General features: G+C 42.3%; 1 protein-coding gene across 1 annotated transcript in view; it reads right to left on the bottom strand.

Moving 5' to 3' along the window:
• ESRP1 (epithelial splicing regulatory protein 1) overlaps positions 1 to 12,324 on the bottom strand; it is a 32,029-nt gene extending 19,705 nt beyond the window's left edge. The window contains exons 1-6 of the mRNA XM_086465106.1: positions 12,193 to 12,324; positions 11,860 to 11,988; positions 10,863 to 10,976; positions 8,276 to 8,390; positions 643 to 741; positions 486 to 540 (exon numbers count right to left, since the gene is read on the bottom strand). Coding sequence (XP_086321232.1) covers positions 486 to 540; positions 643 to 741; positions 8,276 to 8,390; positions 10,863 to 10,976; positions 11,860 to 11,988; positions 12,193 to 12,324 — 644 coding nt within the window. The remainder of the gene's footprint in view (positions 1 to 485; positions 541 to 642; positions 742 to 8,275; positions 8,391 to 10,862; positions 10,977 to 11,859; positions 11,989 to 12,192) is intronic.

Raw genomic sequence — 12,324 nt, 5'->3', positions numbered from 1 at the left:
TACAATCATCATAGCTTAAAGCAATTTACTGGTAGCATAGTATCTTTGGCACAGTATCTTTACTGAAATGTTTCTTCCCTATAAAAAAGAAAAAGAGAAATCACTATGTGTATTCAGTCACTGTGAAGCAAATTGCAGGAAGAGTTAGTAACAGGGTTACTTCTGCAAAACTGCTTACGTTTTTGTTAATAGCACAGCACACTTAACACCCATTAAAAGCACTTATTAGCAGAACCCAGAACTACCAGCAGCTAACAGGCAATACCGAAGCCTAGGTAGACAACTGGCTTCCATCTGATCATAGAATATCCATTCCCTTTCACACTGAAAGCATCTAATGGATTCCCACAGCAGCGGCAAGATAAATAAAAATAACAGTAACAGCTACTTGCAAATTAGGAATATAGAGAAGTACAGCTTATCCAAGCAGTATCTTCAAAAAAAAAAGGTGAGGGGTACAGCAAGAAGAGGGAGAAGGTACTTACCAAGGCCCACTTTCAAACTTGTAGCTCACTCTTTCTGGATCTGAAAATCTATGATCTATGAAATACAGCACAAGTTATTTTCTTTTTCCTCAGCATACAGGACAGACAGGAGAAACAAACAAGCAACAGAGAAAAGTCACTCATCACAATCACTTACTGTATGGTTCAGATATTAGTGTTAAAATAATATTCCCCATATCTTCAACTTGAGAGGCTCCATAGGGAAACACTGGACTGTTCTTGTCAAGATTTAAATCTTCGTGCTGGAGTTAAGTCAATCACCACCATACAGATTTCTAATTGGCTTCCTGCTAGAGCAACAAGCTTTCATATTATGCTTGATAGTAAGTTACTTCTCAGAGGAAGATTTAATCCATTTTCCTGCTGGCATACATTAGCTGTTCTGCCTTGGCCTTTAACTACTGCCACCTGCGGGACTGTGAGGTCACTCCAGAAAGTGTCTGGAGACATGAGACCCCATAATAAGGGCATATATATTTAATATATTCATAAATTATGTATGTTTGACAGACAGATACACTTTTGCATGTGGAAGAGACTGGAGTCCTGTCCTCTTTAATTAACATCTTCTTTAACTCCTAGGGGAAGATTTGGGGAAGAAGGAGAAGCAAACATCAACTAGAAGCTCCAGAAATAGGATACACCACATACTTTCTGAACAAGTAAATTCTAAACTAGAATAAATACTTTACCACTTTGACAAAATTCACAAATGGCACCTTGTCTAAACCTTGCCTATTAGAAGTTACAACTTGAATTTTGTGCTGTTACACAGAAGCATTTTGAGAATCCGATAAGAGTGCACCATTGCGGATAACCAAGAGACAAAACAGAGTCCCACAACCCGTATCTTTGCTGATCTGAAGGATTTTGGAAGATTACAGCAAGCATAAGCTCTCCTGCCCACAGAGAGCCGGAAGTGTTCTGTCCTGGAAAGACAGGCTGTAGAATGCCAGATAAAAACGCCACCTTCATAAAGGCAGTCTGATTTAAGTTGCACATACCATCTTTTTTCACTCAACTTTAAACAGAGTTTACTATGGTGTCTCTCCCACTTCCTGTCATATTTGGCCCTCACTAACATCAAGCTACAAGACTGCTTGCAATTCTACTCCATCATTTATAAGGCAAATTTTTAAAAGAGGTCTTTTCCACTCACATCTCCTTAGATGAGTGTAAGGTAAAAAAAAAAGACAAGAACAGAACAAGAAGTGAAATATAAAGCAGTCTGGGAATAGGACTTGCTTTTTTGACTTCTCTTATCACTTTGCATCAAGACTTTGGAGCAAAAGTGAAAGTTTATTAAACAAGACCCATCCTGGCATGCCAGTACAGTAACACAAGACATTTGAAACAGTCAAACACACCAATTATTTGCCTGCATCCTCCAAAAAACTACATTAGACACATTTCAAATGCTCAAGAGTCTGCATTTTGGTGCTCAAAAGTTGCTTCTCAGTCCAAAATAGCAAGGTTCCTCTTAAAAGTAAAAAAATAAAAGCTTTCTCCACCTAGAACTGAGCACACTGAGTTGGCAGATGAAGGGCAGGGAACAGAAGAACAGCTTCTGTTAAAAACAGACACCACATACCGGCTTTGTCATACCATCTCAGCAACAGGGGAGGCAGCACAAATTTCATTGTGAGATACAGTCTTCCCTATTATTTGTGGGATGACTGCAAGTCACTCTTACAAAACAGATGTCTTTTTTAATTGTTTTTGAAGTTTAACTTATCTTGTTGCAAAATGAAAAAGAATTTCAACTGAATTAATGAACTCTTCTTCCACAGCAAGGAAAGCAAAGCTGCTGTGCAAACACTATACACTTTGAGGCTAATTTGATTTTGAGGCTTTGTTTTGGTTTCAAGAGTGCATTGGAGTATGGAAGGCAAGAGGATGGTGCTTAGTCTTACAAGAACATCTGAAGTTGAAAAGAATTATCATAGTGTTAAAAACAGAAAACTTAAATCAGTGATCCCTCCCCTCCAACTGCTTGACTAAATACAGTTTGCTAGCCTTTGCCATTACCCTCCCTCCCAATACCTTCTTTGGAGTAAAGCAGTGAGAACATTAAATGGTTTTCTTAAAAATCAAGCTAAAAATCCTGAACAAGCCACATGCAACAACTCCAAAGCACAGTTTAAGAGACTATCAGTATTTATGACAAGAAGAAGCTTCTTCATTGCAGTATCTCTCCCTAAACTGTACACTCAAGCTCATCTCCTCCCCTGCCCCCTGGGGAAGGAGGGTTGAAAAGAAAAATAATCCACAAATAGACTCTCTTGCAGAAAGGGTGCCCAATCAGCACCACACAGATGTTGCTGGGCACCTCATGTTTCAGAGCAGAGGAGTGCTGCTCCTTTTCCTGACACCTTTCCCCCTGCAGCATCTAACAGCTCCATGCTGTGCTTGTGCAAGCTTTGCTGCCCATCCAGGGAACCAGAGGCTGCTGAAGATGCATGTACTGGAACCCTGGTCTTGCCTGACCATTTTTTAATCAAGATTTGGGAAATGTTATCTTTCCTCTGTCAAAGTCAAGAAAATTGGGCAGGAGTTTCAACAGTTAATACTGCAGAGGACAGGCCTATCCATGTGCACACACATGCACTTCGCTATCATACTGTGCTGTCAAAACTGAAGAGACACTTCAATACTCCCTTTTTGCAGAGCCAGAGATCCGTGCAAGCAATCAGCTGCCAGAGAGGGCAATGCAGCAGTGTGAAGGGGCTGTGAATTTGAAGCAAGGCCATCACACAAGGAAGACAAGCAACTTTCCCACCCCCATTCATTTTCTTCAGAAAACATTTTCATTGAAAATATGGATCAACAGAAGATACAGTTCCTAGTAACGTCCTAGTGCCAACAGAAGTTGGTACCAGGCGTTCAGACACAGAGAGTCAGTTGTGCCAAGGAACTCTAGATTAATATAAACACAATAGGAGGGGAGGAAGAAAGCCATCAACATTAGCAGGAGTGAGAAACCACTCACACCTTCACCTCTGAATAGCTAGAAGCAAGGCTTTTAGGCAAGAGTGGAGAAGAAAATTGATAGTTTTGTGCACATGTAAGGAACACAGTAATAATAATATTAACTTAGTTAAAACTAATGAACAAGTCTGCATACAGATGAACTCCTGCGAACAGAGGCATCAGAAGTTACAGACGCTTGGGAAAAAGCTGTTAATGGAATAGTCTTCATAAACCCCACCCCTTGTTTTGTGAAGGGATAGGAGACTACACGTGTTTGTGTACAGTGATATTTAAAGGCTGCCTCTCCTGGGCAATTGGAAAGAGTTGATTGCAATGGATAAATCCAAGTGCCCATTTAAAGATGTGTTAGAAAACAGACTTGGCTGTCTAAAGCTACTATGTGCAATAGCAGGCACGCATATATTCTAAATGAAGTAATGGGCAAAAGACACTCCCAAATAACAAGGCGGGATGGGAAACAAGGAACTTTTTATACTCTTGCTGCACAGCTGCGGTACCACCTCCTGCAACTCTCAGCAAGTTAGTAAAGGGGGCAGGGGGACACAGCACATTCTACCTCAGGGTTGCCTATATAACATGGCAGAAATTTCTAAATAATGTCCTGAGATTCATCACCACAGCTTCACCCACTGCCAGTGCTCTCCAAGTCTTCTTCCTTCCCACCACTTCTTCCATTTCTCAATCTCAACTCCTTTCTTAACTATGGGAAAAGAAATACTGAACAACTAAGCTCTGAGATGACATGACATGAACTAGTACAGCAATTGTGTTCTGCACTGATCCTCTTCCCCCTTTGTTCTGTTTTTAAGTCTCTTCAGGCAGAAGATTGCATCTTTTAAATCCTACTTTGCATAAAGGTAATCTGGTATTACTCAGTGCCTGGGTACTATCACAGGAAATACAAATAGCAATATGCCAGATTCTCTGGTAATACGCAATAATGGGCTCTTTATTGCAGTTAAGTACTATTGGTTCAAACTGTGCTCCACGTCATTGTTTTCAAGACACCCGGGTCAAAACCAACAAGTTTCAGTATCCAGATTGTATGCAGAACATTAAGCGGACTGTTCTGAAGTATGCCTTTGTTTCTACTAACAACATCCAGCAGATACTCCTAGTAAGGAGTTATCCTCAAAGCGAGTTCAGAAGTGAGTGGAGGAAACCACGAACTGGAGGAAGCAAGAGCTATTTGCCATTTAATGGCTTCTGCACACCCAATCTTGAGGCAAAGGATGAGTCTTCTGCAGACGAATAGGAACAGTCATGCAAGCTTTGTTCACTCCACCCTGAAGGCACTCACAGCGGTGAAAACTGGCTCAGCAAGCTTTGCAAATCAAGAAGTGTAGCAAGTATGGGAGGTACAGAGGGTGCAAGAACAACCCTGCTCCTTTTGTATAATTACACATGTTTTAAAAATCGACAGACCTGGGTTCCTTTCTCCGCGGGAACATGATCACTTCTCTCAAGTTCTTTTTGTTACTTGAAATTTCTCATAATTGTCCTGCCATCGCTACTCTCACACACAATACTGACTAAAGAAAGTCTGCCAGAAGACTGTTCCTATACCAAAAACTGTTTTGAGACTGTATGGTAGTCAGCAGTAGCACTCAGAGATAACAGTTAGAACAACTAGTCCCAGTTCTTCCTCAGTCCCTCAAATTTCATGGCATTTTAAACATTTCCTTATCCTGAATTAAGATAAATCAGTGGCTGTTTGTACATGAAATGTATAATTTCTTGGGAAGGGGGAGGAACAGATGCAAAGCTTTCACCAGAGCTCTTGGATTTGGAATGATTTCATTGCTGTACACAATTTCAAGTAGTTTGCTGAAAGAGTGAGTCCCAGAAGTACTTTCTAAAAGAAGAATAACTCAGCCGATTATTCAGTTTAGTATCTCTATGCTCTTTTTCAATATGCTTTCTTTTTCAATCTTTTGCCTTGTCTGTAAGAAATACATAGCCAAGCACCAACTATCCAGTGCATTATACACTGGAATATATACCTTGAATGACTGTGCAGAAGGAAGTTATCTCCCCTGACTGTTGGGAGCAATAGGGTACATTCTCCATTTGCCTGTTACTTGTTGTTAATCAAATATTACCCATCAAAATAAAAGCTTTTTGAAGACTCCCAATAATTTAAATGTCTGTACAATAATTCCCAGCTTTCCCCTAACTCTTTCATATCATACAAGTTTCCTCTCACCAATGACAACCATCTTACATGCAGGTAAATGGAGATGTAGGTAAATGAAGGGATGTGCCCAAAAATCATTCTACTCTGGCTCCTACCAGTTTGTAAACACAGGTCTTCTGCATCTCTAGTCAGTATCCTACCTCTAAACCAAAACCTTCTATCCCCACCAAATGCTAATGAACCCAGCCCAGTATAGTTTGTATGGCATAAACCATGGAAGATTCCCCTCATGCAGCCCCCCTTTAGCTATGGGGTAGAAGATCTGCACTTTCTAAAATAAGAAGAGCTTGGTCAGATTCTGTGCATTAATCTGCAGCTTCATTTCAACCTATTCCATTTGTTTTTGTGTCCCCTACCCCAGCACATCCACTTCAAACCCAAGTTACTTTTCATCTAGACTTTTTTTTCTTTGCTATATAACTGTCTCAGGAGGAAAGCAGCTGTCACACAAAGAAGGAAAAAAAAAAAGAAATCTGCACAAAACTGTTTGAACTAGTCGGTAGACTTAGCACCTGCTTCAACATTTTTTTTTTTCCATCCCAAGCATTACATGCATGTCCAGACTCCTGAATGCAATTAAATTACACAGCTTCTGACACTGAGGAGATTAGCTGGTACATTTCAACAAGGTCAGGAGAAAGAAAATTTCCTTTTATTGACAAATATGATAGACAAAAATTATTTGACCTTTTTGGTCTCTGCATCTTCCACCCCCAACACTCTGAAGCAATAGAGGGCAGAGACAGTTAATTTCAGCCATGTTGCATAAACATAGCAAGTTTACAAATAAGAGCATCAGCACTCACAAGAAAATCCACAATGAAGTTCTTTAGGTTTATATATCTTAGCAAGTGTAACATATCCAGAACTCTGACTCAAGCTGAGGGCATTTGGATAGACTGATTGAGCCTCTAGGAACTTGGAGGAAATACTATTGGCAACTGCCAAAACCACCCTCAGATGGTCCTGACTTTTTAGAGGCTTCCTGACAGTCTGGTAACACAGGGTGGTCTGCTCCCCTCCCAGCAGGCAGGGAGCACACAGTCTGTCACTGTGCCTTAGCTGACCAGTGACGCTCCAGGCGGCTACAGTTGTATGACTATTTCCACAGTGGCAAGACATACACCAGACATTCAGACAAGGAGAAAGCAAAGGCATCTCTCCAAAACAGCTGAATTAGCTCATTCCCTTTAATTAACTGCTTCAGCTCATGTCAAAGCATCCCTAAACAACGTACTAAGTTTCTGACCATAACTTGAAGAAGTCTCCACTATCCAGCTTCTAGACCATACAACTCAAGCATTTATTTCACTTTTACTCCATAAACACTCACACTCTTAGACTAAATGTACAGCTTTGCTTCAGAGTAGGGGGAGGAGAGATCTCTGCCCCTTCACTAAGGGAGATTATCTTAATTCACAGACGGCAAAGCAGAGCAGACAGCCTTCAGTATTCAACCTTATGGTTAAACAAAAAAAATCCAGACATACATAGCTATTTTATACCCCTCACAGGTACAAAGCCCATGAAATACCAGTCCTGCAGTGAAAGGCCAAAATAACTCAGAAGTCACAGACTTCTGAGTCTGAAAGATATCAGCCCTTAATGGAGAGCACTCTATGGACACAATAAGCTAGTCAGTGGAAAAAAGTTACTAAACCCAACAACAAAAACCAGTAAGAAAACATTTTAAAAAGCCCTCTCAGATTCCATTATCCCTTCTTGCTAGCTAGCTTTTGTAGTCATCACTTCAAAAAGTCAGTAGGGAAGTCAGTGTTTGCCATGTCTGAGAGTACATTTGAGATTAGGACTGGAGCCTGCAGCAAGAGGGGAGACTGGCAGGGAAGCAAGGAAGAAGGCACAGCCAAATCATTCACAGCCCTAGTTTCAGCTCTGGTAATTGTACATGACGGAGTGAAGACTAGTACAGAGCCAGACAGGACTAGGTTACAGACCACTTAAGACTATTCAGACAGTAATTTTAGACATCCCTGTCATTCAAAATGGAAACATGTTACTGACTGCATCTTATTGCCAGCCCAGCCTGGCTAGGTGTAACATGTCCAACTTCCAGGAGACTGAATACCACATGTGCCAGCAACACCCCTGCCCTCCATTCACTCTTGAATCAAAAATCCACTACAAGTTCACATCAAGAATAACCATTCCCCCTCCTAAAAATTAAGATGGTCTCCCAACATTCACTCTTACCGAAAAATAAAGTAAAAGCCTGATTCAACAAGCAACCTCAGTACTCCAATATTAAGATTCATATCAGCAATTTGAACAAACGTACCAGTTAAACTTCACAGTATAGCGTAAACAGACAAAACTATAAAGGTAGTAAAGAAAGTGTACAGAAATCAAGAAGAAATACAGGATTTTTCCCCCACAGGAGCATGCATTCTCATATGCTTTTATTTTTATCTTTATCTTTGTGAGAAAGCTCAGTACAGCTCCGAGTCACTCATTAAAGTTACACCACCCCTAACATGTGTTGCAAGCATTACTCACACATTTCTGTCCTAAAATTCAGCCAAAGCTGTAAGAGCAGTAGACACCATCACTGTCAAAAGGATACAGTCTGTCATGGTCACAACATCGAGTTTGCTAAGGTCAGGTGAGCCAGGGCAACACTTCTTGAACTCTTTCCGCAAGTCAAAAAAGGAGTAGAAGCATTCAGGCAGTAAGATATTCTGTAAAAGGACAAAGTAACAACTGTCAGCTAGTGTGAGCTTAATCTACTTTGTCTTTAGATACCAAACTTTCTGATAATTTCCTTATAATGGGTAGGAAACACAAACAGCCTTTGCTACAGAGAAACTCACACAGCTCTTAGCCACATAAGTACATTTATAAACTTTTTTGCTTAAGCAGCTTCCTCCCTACATGGTTTAAAAAGAGAAATGTGCTTTTCCACTGCCAGAGAAACATTTGCTATTACTAATAATGCCTCAAATCAAATATATTTGGATATAATAGCAAATGCCTGCTATTGCAACATTTATCATCGATTCCTGACTCCAACTGTAACTGTAAAAAGCCAGAGGGCACTCAGTTCAGTTTATAGAGCCAAGCATATTTTGCAAGACTAGCAAAAGACATTTTGGTTTATAGACATGGCTGAGTTGTCAGAGAATAATCACACTTCGAATACTTATTCCCTTAAAACAAAAAACACACCACCACCACCAACCACCCCACCTGTGTGCACATGAGGGTTTGAGACAGTGCAGAGGTTGTTGGTCTGTGTGTGGTAACTGCTTTAATTGCAGCATATGAAGCCAGGAGCAAGTTATGTAGCCCACTGGAAGTCAATAAAACTATTTTTGCCCCACCACTACATCCACCTCATGCTTTTAATTTTTTGGGGGGGTGGGAAGGAAAAAGACATGGAGAAGACTTGGAGGAAGCTGTTTAAACCAACACAAACCCCTACTGCTTCAGTTCGCTCTTCTCCCCAGAGCTTCCCCACAAGCACAATACTCTGTCTTTCACCTGGCTGTTTGTGATCTGCAATGCTTCTCTTGACCAAAAGTAAGTGATTTAATGACTAGTTACCATCCTGGCATTATAACAGAACAACAAGACACGAGAAAGCATATTTAGGGAGCCCAAAGAAGTTTAGGCTCTAAAACAAGTTCTGCTTTGAGAACATCAGAGATTATCTTAACATACAGACAGGTGCATTAGGCAAACAGTACTCTCTAAAGACAAACTTAAGGAAATGCAGGTGCGCTTGCCAAGATTTCCTGCTCTAGTTTTAGTGTGTCAGTTTTTCTTCCCCAATGAGGGATCGAGTTCTGTACTTCACTGACATTCCGCTGGAACAGTTGATGCCAATTAATTCTCTGAATACCATAAGCTGCTAGACTGGTTCAGACTCAGTATCTTAAAAGAAATAAATATATTCTCAAAAGCCTAATGATTTCTGCCTATCTGGATTTTATTGATCCCCCACCTCAACCTCAGGATTAGGGTATTCACCAAAGAACTATTACAGGTCTTACAGGCATCTGGTTTACTTAACCTATAGGCAGTACAGAGCAGATTTCAAATTAATAATTCTTAACCAAATGGCAACAGAAGATTTTGATGAAGATTTGATTCCTATCAGTGACCCTGTGATCATATAGGAAAAGGATGTCTACCTTGACACCAAACAAAAGAAGGGGCAACTCTTACGATTATTTATCCACATAATCTAACTGCACGCAAAGTTTAACTGTATAAAGCACATAGCTGTTACAAGTGAGAAGAAAGTCTGTCAAAAACCTGTTTCCACATTTTCTCACATTGTGCCCCAAGACAAGTTACATATATGTAGGACTGCCCCTTCACTATGAAGTATGCTCACTGTTTCTCTTCTAAACCTTCAAAGGTACGAACGCTAAGAGCGCCAACAAGTATTAAAACCAAACATCAGGTTTGTAACTGCACAGACTTGCGGCAGTGTACCCTCAAAGATGCAGCAGCAAAAGGCACAGAGATCAGTTGCAAGGAGAGGAACAGAGGAGCCCACTTATAAGCAATGCATGTTCATAGCAAACCACCAAATGAGATGTTAATATTAAAGCAGTTATTTCGGGACTAGTGACTCGGCGTATTGCTGCAACCCCATCACTAATGAAAAGTAGGCAGGACCTCATAACACTGTTAGCGATTTGGCAACTGAAGTTACAGAAGACTAGACTATGGAACTAGTCATCACTCATCCTGCCTCAAACTACTCTTCTGCTCTTTACAAATACAAGCACCACCCTCGGAGAATCAGCTGCATACAGAAAGATTGAAAGTTGCTGAAGCTAAACGTGAATGTAAAATTTCAAAAGACAGTTTACAATCAAAGGTGGTTAACTGTTTGGCAACACTTTCAAATTCCCATTTGTTAACCCACTGTACCTCCTACAGCTGTAGGAGCTACAATGCATTGCTCCTTTCCCAAACACTTCTGATTTAGCTTAAAAAGACATTGCAGGGCTACATAAGCAGAGGGCACTATCTATTCCTTCCACATGGACAGGCTCTTTAGTCTGGTAAGCATATTAACACAAGCGATGTTTGTACTATAGTTGTGTGGAGGGACCCTCATACTAAAGAGAAGTTGATCAGTTTTGCAAGAAATCATATAAAGCACACAAAGTCAAACTTAAGCTGTAACTACATACCTTTTTGGAAGCTTCAGGATGCAGAACCTGCCTAATGTGCAACTGTCCATCAGTACAGAAACAGAACGAAGTACCTACACCAATGCTCAGCTCATTGCTCACGGACTGATTAAACTGAAAGCAGGAACAACAAAACACATAAATGTAAATGAGATCAGAGTGGCTGCACTAGTCAGTGTCATCAGTTGGTAAGACGTTATCCCTAGGCAGCAGGAACACGAGTCTGAACCTCCTTTTTGTATGAGCCTCGTCTTTCACTTCTGTAGATTTGTTTCTTACTACATAAGCACACGAAAACTTTCATAATAATTACCTTCACAAGGAAATTGCCCCTTTCCCCCCACTCTAATAAGATGTGGCCACACACAGAGTCCACATCACAGAAAAAAACCCACCCTTTTCCAGGAGCATTTTCAAGAGCATTGCGAGATGTAGAGCTGGTTGCAGACAACTGAGGAAGTGCTGGGGCAGAAGAGCCTTCCAGACAGGGCACTCAAGCATGTTGGAAAGGAGATGGGCTTTCAGCCCTACCCTCAGTGAGAATCACACACACCTCCCTGTTTATCTAGAAGCCTCAGTACTGTCTCCTTCCCAGGACTGATGAACCACTGCAAGTCTTAACAGGGCCTGCCACCACCCAGCCTTTTCAGGAGGCACCTAAACATGGCCCCTTCCAACACTGATTGAGACTCACTCTCATCTGAGACTCAGGGTCCAGCACGGCAGGAGACCAGGGTAGAGGCATACCCGACACTGACCTTGCTCTCTTGGGGTTCAGCCCCTCCCAAGGTGAATGAGCAAAAGGCAAGGGAGAAATCCCCACAAAGCCCACCATGGATCAGGCTGCCTGGCCCACACATCTGTGGTGCCCTTGTGCCAGGCTCCACTGCCCCCAGTAGTGGTGGTGGAGGGGATAAATGGATTATAACACCACTTCTACCCCACAGGGGAGCCCCTAAAGGAAACCGGCACCCAGCAGCCGGTTACGGGGTGTCACCTGTCTCAATGCTTGCTCCAGCGGTGGAGCCAGTGCCAGGCTCTCCACATCCACCTGGGTGATCTCCTGGCACTCTGCCGTCAGCTCCGGGCGGTCAGGCCGGACCAACACGTCGTGCAGGTGCCCCAGCTCCAGAGAAAGCAGAGGAGGGGCGAGTCAGCTCCCCGGGCTGGAGGTCCCACCTGCACCACCAGCCCCTGCCCTCCACCAGAGCCTACTCCAGCCTGGGGCACCCACCAACAGCCCAGCGCTGGCGCCGCCCCGCCAGTACCCAGCACAGCAGGGGCCAAGGGGAGCAGCAGGTCGGGGCGCTCCCCCCTCGGGGGAAAATACCTCCTTACTCCTCAGGTCGACCACTTTCCACAGAAGCTGGAGCAACTCTCGCTCATCCGAGCCCAGCCTTGCCCCGTTGGTGCCCGCCGTGGTTACGAAGAGGATCACCAGGTAGTCGGGAGACGCCGTCAT

This window comes from Leptosomus discolor, chromosome 5, assembly GCF_034619465.1.
Source record: "Leptosomus discolor isolate bLepDis1 chromosome 5, bLepDis1.hap2, whole genome shotgun sequence".
Taxonomy (NCBI): domain Eukaryota; kingdom Metazoa; phylum Chordata; class Aves; order Leptosomiformes; family Leptosomidae; genus Leptosomus; species Leptosomus discolor.
Note: the sequence above shows the minus strand (reverse complement) of the source record. Positions and strands in the feature narration are given on the sequence as shown.